Below are 9,216 nucleotides of genomic sequence, written 5' to 3' on the forward strand. Positions count from 1 at the left end.
ACAGACGGCCGGGATGGCGTTCGTCTCCACTGTCTGCTCCAGGAGTCACGGAGGCGGGATCAACGCGGTACGCCACCATGCGTGCAGACTAAATACATTCAGTTTTATGAAACACACCAAAAACATTGAAATGATTGTTTCTGTGGCGTCGATTTCACTGAATCGCACGTCTGGGAAAAAGAGAAATAAAAGATCTGGATCCTAATGACAGCTTTAGAAGGAACTCCATCTCCCAGGGTGCATTTCAGTGAGACGTGACTGAACTGTGCTCTGTGTCCTTCAGTTCAACAACAACCTCGTGGTCTCGTTCGCCTCCATCGTGGCTCACGAGCTCGGCCACAACCTCGGCATGAACCACGACGACGGCCGACAGTGCACGTGTCCCACCGGCGCCTGCATCATGAACTCTGGAGCCACGTAAGACGCACACGGCGAGCTACGCCGCACGCTCACACGTGCCCGCACACACTCACACTCACTCCTAACGCGTCTCCTCTCTGCAGAGGGTCAAAGAACTTCAGCAGCTGTAGCGCCGATGACTTTGAGAAGATGATCCTGCTGACGGGGGGGGCGTGCCTGCTGAACGTCCCGCGGCCCGACGAGGCCTACAGCGCCCCCTACTGTGGAAACAGGCTGGTGGACTTCGGGGAGGAGTGCGACTGTGGCTCAGAGAAGGTGTGATGTGTAGAGGATGAGTTAGACATGCCTTACATTCGATTTGACCCACTTTGATACGACGTGTGCCGAAACAGCGGCGACGCTCCTGGCAGTCAGGGCCCGCCCAGATTCAGTGATTTATTACACAACTCGAGCTACTCGTCAGCGGGAAGTCCAACATCTACGCCGTCCACGTGTTCCACAGCTGTGCGGTGGACCAGCTGGCTCCCGGGCCTTATGTTTGACATCCCTGTTTTATATTAACGTGTCACTGTTGTTGAGTTTTCCTGCACACAGAAAATGAAGACAAAAAAGTTTCGCTTTGTGGGTCATTTTCACGTCTTTGTGCGATTTTCTAACGTTTAAAATGATTTTACGCCAGAGACAGAAACTTCCTGTTTAAACCCGGTCACGTGATCGACCACGTGTGTGTCTGTGTGTGTGTGCAGGAGTGTGAGGAGGACCCCTGCTGTGAGTATCGGACCTGTAAGCTGAAGTCTGGAGCTCAGTGTGCGTACGGCGAGTGCTGCTCCAACTGTCAGGTAAACACAGCGAGCCTCGTGACACACACACACACACACACACTGTGCGTGCGTGTTGGGCTCTGTAACTGTGTGCTTGTGCGTTCAGTTCCTGCCGGGGGGAACCGTGTGTCGCGCCAGCACAGATGAGTGTGACCTGCCTGAGTTCTGTAACGGCTCCTCGTCCTTGTGTCAGAGCGACGTCTTCATCCAGGTGAGGTCCGCTGCATTTACCTGAGCAGGTGAGCTGCTGGCTGAGCTGTACTTCATCACATCTGTGTGTGTGTGTGTGTGTGTGTGTGTGTGTGTGTGTGTGTGTGTGTGTGTGTGTGTGTGTGTGTGTTTCAGAACGGGCAGTCCTGCAGGAACCAGGAGGCCTACTGTTACAACGGGAAGTGTCAGCACTACGACAGCCAGTGTCAGGCCATCTTTGGAGACAGTACGTACCTCTGTACGACTTCATCTTCTCTCCTCTCCCTCATTACTCAGCAGCTGACCCCCCCTTCTTGCCCCTCCTCCTCCTCCTCAGAGGCGAAGGCGGCTCCTGAGCTCTGCTTCAAAGAAGTCAACAGCAAAGGAGATCGCTTCGGCAACTGTGGCTACCTCAACAACGGCTTCAAGAAGTGCGAGAGCAGGTAACACACACACACACACACACTTCCTTAGGGTCCGTCCCAGTGTGAGGAGCTGAGACTGATGATGTCACAAAGTTCAAGTCCCACGCAAGTTAAACGCACCTCCAGCTTTGACCTGATGGTGGCGCTGTGTGATGTGTGCACTCCAAACCGTCACTACACCTGTGTCGCTACCAAACCGGGAAAACCTGAACAAACTCCATCTCCCAGGGTGCATTTCAAAGCCCCGCCCACATGACTGTGCTGTGTTCAGGCGTCTTTCCCACAGTCCGTCTTCGAGCCTCCTCCTGAATCCTCCGATTCTTGTCGAAGTCGCCGCTTCCGTTTTCCTCATCGTGTTTGTTGCCATAGAAACGCCATGTGTGGGAAACTGCAGTGCTCCAACGTTCAGGCGAAGACGGTGTTTGGCATCGAGCCGTCGATCATCAGCACGCCAATCGCCGGAGGGAAATGCTACGGCGTGGACTTCATGCTGGGGTCGGACGTCCCCGACCCCGGGATGGTGAACGAAGGGACCAAGTGTGGAGAGAACAAGGTGAGGAGGAGGGAGGAGGGAAGGGGATGAGGAGTGAACAATGAGGTGTTAAAGCTCGTTTCTTCTTCTGCGGCGCTCAGGTGTGTGTGAACTTTGAGTGCCGCAGCGCCGACGTCCTGAGCTACGATTGCGATGTGCACACCAAATGTCACGGACACGGGGTGAGTCGCCTGCCTGTGCTCCTGCCTACCTGTCTGTCAGGTGAGTCACATGACTCAGGTGTCACCTGTCTGTGTGTCGCAGGTGTGCAACAGCAACAGGAACTGCCACTGCGACTATGGCTGGGCTCCGCCTTCCTGCGAGTTATCGGGTTACGGTGGAAGCGTTGACAGCGGACCCACGTGGAACGGTATGTCACCTGGAGAACTCTGACTTACCTGAGGGCAGGCGTCCCGTGTTAACGCGCCTCCTGTGTGTGCCCCTCCCCCAGATAAGGACACGTCTCTCAGGGACGGCCTGCTTGTCCTCTTCTTCTTCGTCCTCCCGCTGCTCGCTCTCGGCGTCTTCGTTTTCCTGCGCAGGAACGAGCTGCTGCGGCGACTCGGGCTGAGCCGCAGGAAGAGGTCTCAGGGATATGAGTGAGTGCATGCACACACGCCGCCACGGCCGCAGGAACCACGTGTTCTCTGTGCTGCGTTTAGGGACACTGAATATAATTGTAAACCATTAGCTGCACGTGTGGCGCTGCTCTCACGCTCATGTCTCCCTCAGGGCTGACGGCATGGCTTCAGCCAATCACAGCAGGAGACCGCCTCCCAGAGCGCAACCTCCATCTGTTGCCCGGGGTAACGCCAATAACATCGTCAGAGACGGGGTAAGTTTAGGGTTCACATGAGAGTTTACGTTTTCCCTCGTTTTACACACACCTGCCTCACCTGTCCGTCCAGGTGTGTGATGATGTTTGTAGCATCAGCAGTCGCTCCTGCAGCTTTACCCGGTTTGTTCTGTGTGAGCAGTGAGCGTTACAGAGTGGGCGTGTCTACAGAAGGTTAAAATTAAAAATCTTCAGGTGGACACGCCCACACGGCCTCCTGCTGCTGCTGCTGATGATGATGATGATGATGATGTTACTAATGACACAGATCTGCTGTGACCCTGCTGATCAGGAGGCTGAGAATGGAGACGGTGATGATGCTCTCCCGGTAAGCCTCAGTGTAGAAGCTGAAGTTAGATGTAGTGATGAGCACACCTCAGCACGAGAGCACCAAACACAGTTATTGATCACTGTGTCGTTAGATGACCTCACAGACTGGACGATCAGCTGATCGCTTACAATCAGTGACAGACTGTACTAACCAACCGAGCAGCTGATCTGCATCGACCAGCATCTAACTGGAACTGAAGCGGCTGTCTGCACGGGTTATTGATGAGCTGATTAAGCTGTGTGATTAATCACTTTAGTGTGTGTGTGTGTGTGTGTGTGTGTGTGTGTGTGTGTGTTGATGGACTGCATGAGCTCTAACACGCTCTGCTCTCTCTCCATGTGAAGCACCACGCTCAGCTGCTGCCACCACAAGAGGTAAACCCTGCTTACTTCTCATTACCGCTCTAACTACTGCTGCTGATGTAGTGTTAGCTTAGTGCTGCGTGTCTGCAGGTTAATCATCACAGCAGGAAACTAGAAAGCAGCTTTCACTAACCCAATGACATCAGGTAAACTGGGAGAGTCAGACAGGCCAGGTAGATCGGTGTGAGGGTTTGAATGGGACAATGACTCGCAGGTTTACCCAGGTGTACTTCCTCTGTGTGTGTTCAGGTGGTGGAAACCAGCCGGACGGCTCCTTCCCATGCTCTGAAGCCGCCACCGCCTCCTCTGTAAGAAGTCGCGCACCACCACATGCACCGAAACACAAACCGAAAACAATCTGAGCACAAAAACTGTCAGTCAAACCTGAAATGTGGAAACTTCACTTTCAAACTAAAAGTTGTATCTTTTTAAACATTTGACGCTACAGCGTATGTTTCCAAAAAATACAACTTTTTGCATTAGCTTCTAAATGATTTGATCTAACTTGATGTTAACTAGTTATAGAAGCTAGCCTTAAGCTAATGGTTCTTAGAAGCTAAATTTAAGCTACTCAGCCTTAGATGCTAACTTGAACTGGACAATTGGACTTAACAGTTAATGGAAGTCAAAGCTGTACCTGTGGCTAATGCCAAATCGACTGTATTTAAAAATAATTTTAAGCCAACTGTGAGCTTGCTGGTTACTAAAATGCAATTTAATTTTAAGCTAAATTGTCTTCTAGTCTTCTAGATTTAATAAACTTAAAAGCTGCATTTAAGCTAAGTGGATGTAAATATGAGCCAGATCAGGGCTCTAGGCTAACTTTTTGCCATGCGTGCACCGGTGCGCCTAACTCAAATTTTTCAACCACATCGCTTAACACCGCAGTTTTACATGTGCACTTTTTTTGAGGGGGGGGAAGTTGCAGTCCATACAGACAATATTCATTTCTAAAGTATTAACTATCAATCTTGTGCTTAAAGTGCGTTGGCACTCTTTGTCAATATTGTAGAAAATGTTAAACATCCTCTCGGCTCCTCTGACGACCTGTTTGCTGCTGAAAGGCCGTGGGCAGAGGGGACACTCGGGCATTTATCGCAGCATATAATGTGTTTTCTGGACACACTGCTGCTTTTTCAGCATTCAGAGGTTGATGGCACCGTGTCAGAGCTGGCTATGAATTTCAGACGGATCAGGCCTTAACTTAACAAAAAAGTTATCAATCGTTCTTTTCATCTTTTCTTATCACCCTCAGCTGCATCCACTCTGTCAGGCCTAGGCTGCTCACTAGGGCTGGGTACCATCACTGATTTCTGTAATCCTGGGAAACTGTTCTTGAAGTACAGAGAGAGAGAGCTGTGCATGAAGTGTGATTTTTATCGTGGTGGAAGCAAAACTGATAAAAGAGGGAATTCATGACGACATTGATCAAATGTGAAGCGCAGTTTGCTGCTTCTTTTGCTGCTGGCTCGGTGGATTTTGGTTGGAGAGACAAAACCTGCAGCTCAGAATCAGCGCAAAAAGACGTAAACGCAGCGCGGAGCCGACGCATCAGAATCGCTGAGCTCCGACGGCGTGTCCGTCTACGGGCCGTCAGGTGAGAAAGCCGACAAGACAAAGCTGATCCTGATGCGTCGGGTCTGTGTTTACGTCTTTGTGTGGAGTCCGTGTACCTGCTCTTGAAATAGTTTTGTGAGCTTTAATCTGAGAATCTGGCGTTTCTGGCAAAACACAGTTATATTTAAAAGTCTATTCAGGATTTAATGAATCGATATCGCTTTATTCAAGCTACTCACCTCCCACTTCCACCTGCACTTTCAACTGGACCACGGCCAATCAGAGAGGTCCCGCCCCTGACTATCTCTGATTGGTTTAGTCCACGATACGGGCAAAATGTGTGTCTGTTGTTGACCACAGGGAAGGTTGCAGAGATTTTTTTTTTTTTGTTACCCGAACACAATTTGGTGGCACCGGTGCGACCAAATTTTTTTTTAGTCGCACCACTGAAACATTTGGTCGCACTGAGCCCTGAGCCAGAGGAAGACATTTTGTTCACCCAGTAGCAAACTGACTTAATTCATATATTAACGTTAAAGCTAACTGGACTCAAGAGTAAAGAATTTAAAACTAACTACACACAGACAGTAGCATTAATTTAACTCGACAAAGAAAGAAACTAGCTAATGTTAAGCTAATCCTAAACTGGATACAGCAGCTTACTCCTAATAGGGCAACACTAGATGGCCATAGATGGATAACATTTATAAGCTAGTCTTTAGAGTGGCTAGGTGCAAAGTGAACCCAGAAGCTAACTGCTGGTGTAGCTGTGTCTCTGCAGCAGTTTGAACTGTGGCGGAGTGATACATCATCTCAAACAGAGCGTGCACGCTGTGGTGTTAGTGGCCAGTCACAATGTAAACTCTTTTTCTTCTTCTTTCTTGCACAGAAAACCGAAACCTTCTGCTGCGTCTCAACCTCTGGTGCCTCAAAGACCTGCACCCGCGCCTCCTGTTTAACCAATCAGGGGTCTTCTAACGACACCTGGATGACCCCCCCCCCCCCCTTCTACTTATCTTCAAACCCTTCCCAGCGAACTCAGAGCTAGTTCCTTAGCAACAGCCAGGAACAATTCTGTAGCCACGATAACCAGCCGGCCAGACTGCACGGCCATCGCAGTGAAATGGATCCAGGTGGACCGGACAAGAAACTTTGCAGAACCTCCAGGAACCCAGCAGGTCCAAGCTGGAGCCGCTGCTGTTCTCTAACCTAACCAGGCAATCGGATTGTCCTGAAAGCACGAGTTCTTCTGATTGGTTGGTTTTACGAAGCCTGCTTAAGTATTTTTAAACTTTCTGATTTAGTCATGTGACCTTTCAAACAAAGTATAGCAAGTATAGCAGGCCATGTGGGCCTCTCTCTCTGATTGGCTGGTTTGTAGTTGTGGGTGGAGCATGTATCTGAGCACTGGTTTGTTTCTATCGTCTGGCTCGCCCTGCGTTCGCTCCCTCGCTCTTCACAGAACTGTAAATCTACGATATGCAAACAGCGTCTGAGCGCGTAGCTCCTCTGGTCTCAGTTCGTCATGCAGCATGGCGCCGTCTCTGCAGGGAACGAACGCTCACTAGGCGAGGCTGCTCTGTATGCCTCTACTGTCCAGGTATTTCCACCAGTTAAAATATGAGTCTGAGCTTGCAAAGCATTCTGGGAACCGTAGGCAGTCACATTTGGTACAAGCAAAGTGGATTAATCTGTCAGAATTGAAACTAAATGAGATGAGTTCAGACCTGCACTGAGAACATGTTCACTACAAGTCTGGGATCAAACTGAACAGCAGTACCTACCAGCTCCTCCCAACATCGTTCATTTCTTTCTTTCAAAGACTTTAGAAAACACACTCATTCCTGATTATTGTTACCAGTGTGACTGACTCAGTGGAGCTTTTTTTAAATCTGTCGCTCTTCTGTTAAGGTTGAAGCTTTTTGTAGATCCACATGTTTCTTCTGGGGGGACACAGACCCCGTTTCACCAGTGTTTTAAAAATGAATTATGTCCAGTGGAAGCAGAACTTGAGCAGAAACATGAACTTGGGTGTAGCCTGCTGAGCATTCACAGAATGTGTGACGGCGTCTGAAGGTGGAACAAAGTCCTTGAAATTCTTGGCAATAATGTCCCGAGAGCGTCCACGCTTCCTGTCCCGGGCGAGCAGCGATCACGCTGAACTCTTCCCACATTCAGGGCGTCTGATTCAAACCAGGGATTTTTACACCACCGGTGAACCAAATGCTTGCGTTCTGCAGCTGACGAGCCTGGATGCACTGTGCTGTGTAACCACGTTGGTATTTTTAAATGCCTTTTTTCACTTACTTTGCTCTTTTGAGGGTTTTTGCACAGAAACTGAGGACTCCGCTGAGGATGTTGATGTGTTGCTCACAGGGCTATCTTAGTGCCATTTGACTGTTCATGCCAAAAAAATAAACCGTAGTCTGTGCTGAGCTCCTGAGTGAAGACAGTCGGACGCAGTTATTTAAAGAGCTGAGAGCAGCTGAAGCTTCAGGTTACAGGCAGCTGCTGACTGCAGCGTTTAAAGGGGATCCGTTCTTATCGTTTCCACCTCTGCACTTTGTCAGAGTAGCTTTTCATGATTCACAACTTAAATTAATCCAATTTCTGTAATGCAATCAAAGCTTCACCTCACAAAGCTTAAAGTTAGCTTAGAGGCATCTCCACGGTGCAGTTAGCTTCAGGTGCAGAGTCAGTTTGGAGTTTGTGGGATGACTTCGCTCATAATTTAGCAAAGTCTCTGCTCCTGTTAGCTAGCTGCCTTAAAGTTAGCTGATGTGAAAGGTTTGTGGTGTATATGCGTTTGGAAGTTTGGCCATGTTAAATATGAATATTACAAAATTGTAAAATCAAAACTCTTGGTGCTCAGCAGCCATCTTGGTAATTTAAAGTGTTTATTTCTCCAGGTTAAGCTGACTTTAAGACCCTAATTTCATGAAATTGGGTGAATACATGTACTTTTACCAAAAACCCCAAACAGGTAAAAGGTCTCAGCACAGCTGGTGGTCCAGGTGGAAAAAGCTTTAAGTGTTATTTTGGGTCAGCACAGGCCAACGTGAAGCGGTCCCCTTTAAAGCCAATCAGACATCCTCAGTGGGGTTACATTCATACTGAACCTGTGTAAAAGATTTCATTTTCTCTTATTATGAATGATTTAATCATTTCTTTTTGCTTTTCACCTGTAATCTGTGGTCATTTGAACATTTAATTATTAACGTTGCTGCGTGGCGTGGAAGCCTCCGCGCTGACTGATGATTTTTATGATTCGATGGATGATCTCTCACCTGTTGGACAGGTTCAGGTTGTTACAGCCAGTGGAGCTCAAACTTGTGCTGCTTGCTGTGAAAACCAAACCTGGAAGAATAAAGGTCCTTCAGCTGAACATGATAATTTAATAAACTCTGTTCATACAGACTGTGATTTGTTTGCTTTCAGACTTAATAAAGGTGCACAGAAAATAGTTTGTCAGCATTCAGGTTCCTGTTTGTGGCGACATCCATTTAATATACAGAAAAGCACTCACAGGCTGACTGCAGTCATTGTCACACTTTCAATTTGAAAAAATCTTTTTGAAATTCAAAGTTGTTTTAGAATTGTACAGGTTTTTTAAAAATATATTTAGGACCAAAAGGGTTTTTTAATGTCCTGATACAATAACTGTATTTTTAAATAGTTTTGTGGAGTTGGGGCATTAAAATAAAATCAAGCCGTACTTTTTTTCTATTTTTTAAACTGTTATTTTAGACTTAAGTTGTTATTTTTACTGAAATATTTAAAAAAAAAAATTAAAATACTGTTGAA

At 47.9% G+C, this 9,216-nt stretch overlaps 1 protein-coding gene across 4 annotated transcripts in view; it reads left to right on the top strand.

Moving 5' to 3' along the window:
- The window catches only part of adam9a (ADAM metallopeptidase domain 9a), a 23,659-nt gene extending 14,781 nt beyond the window's left edge, over window positions 1-8,878 (top strand). The window contains exons 10-25 of one of the 4 annotated variants that reach the window (XM_085476552.1): window positions 1-67; window positions 284-417; window positions 504-675; window positions 1,107-1,199; window positions 1,288-1,392; window positions 1,527-1,617; window positions 1,708-1,813; window positions 2,165-2,348; window positions 2,429-2,509; window positions 2,592-2,697; window positions 2,779-2,926; window positions 3,060-3,162; window positions 3,431-3,490; window positions 3,838-3,867; window positions 4,105-4,163; window positions 6,302-8,878. The exon at window positions 1-67 is cut by the window's left edge and continues 15 nt beyond it. In XM_085476552.1, coding sequence (XP_085332678.1) covers window positions 1-67; window positions 284-417; window positions 504-675; window positions 1,107-1,199; window positions 1,288-1,392; window positions 1,527-1,617; window positions 1,708-1,813; window positions 2,165-2,348; window positions 2,429-2,509; window positions 2,592-2,697; window positions 2,779-2,926; window positions 3,060-3,162; window positions 3,431-3,490; window positions 3,838-3,867; window positions 4,105-4,163; window positions 6,302-6,371 — 1,609 coding nt within the window. In that variant the 3' untranslated portion in view covers window positions 6,372-8,878. The remainder of the gene's footprint in view (window positions 68-283; window positions 418-503; window positions 676-1,106; window positions 1,200-1,287; window positions 1,393-1,526; window positions 1,618-1,707; window positions 1,814-2,164; window positions 2,349-2,428; window positions 2,510-2,591; window positions 2,698-2,778; window positions 2,927-3,059; window positions 3,163-3,430; window positions 3,491-3,837; window positions 3,868-4,104; window positions 4,164-6,301) is intronic. The other 3 variants (XM_085476553.1, XM_085476554.1, XM_085476555.1) reach the window with 3 other exon arrangements.
- Window positions 8,879-9,216: the final 338 nt, after the last annotated feature.

The sequence above is a fragment of the Copadichromis virginalis genome, linkage group LG12 (genome assembly GCF_057382275.1).
Source record: "Copadichromis virginalis isolate Kocher_CV1m ecotype Utaka linkage group LG12, C_Virginalis_male_GT1.1, whole genome shotgun sequence".
NCBI lineage: Eukaryota > Metazoa > Chordata > Actinopteri > Cichliformes > Cichlidae > Copadichromis > Copadichromis virginalis.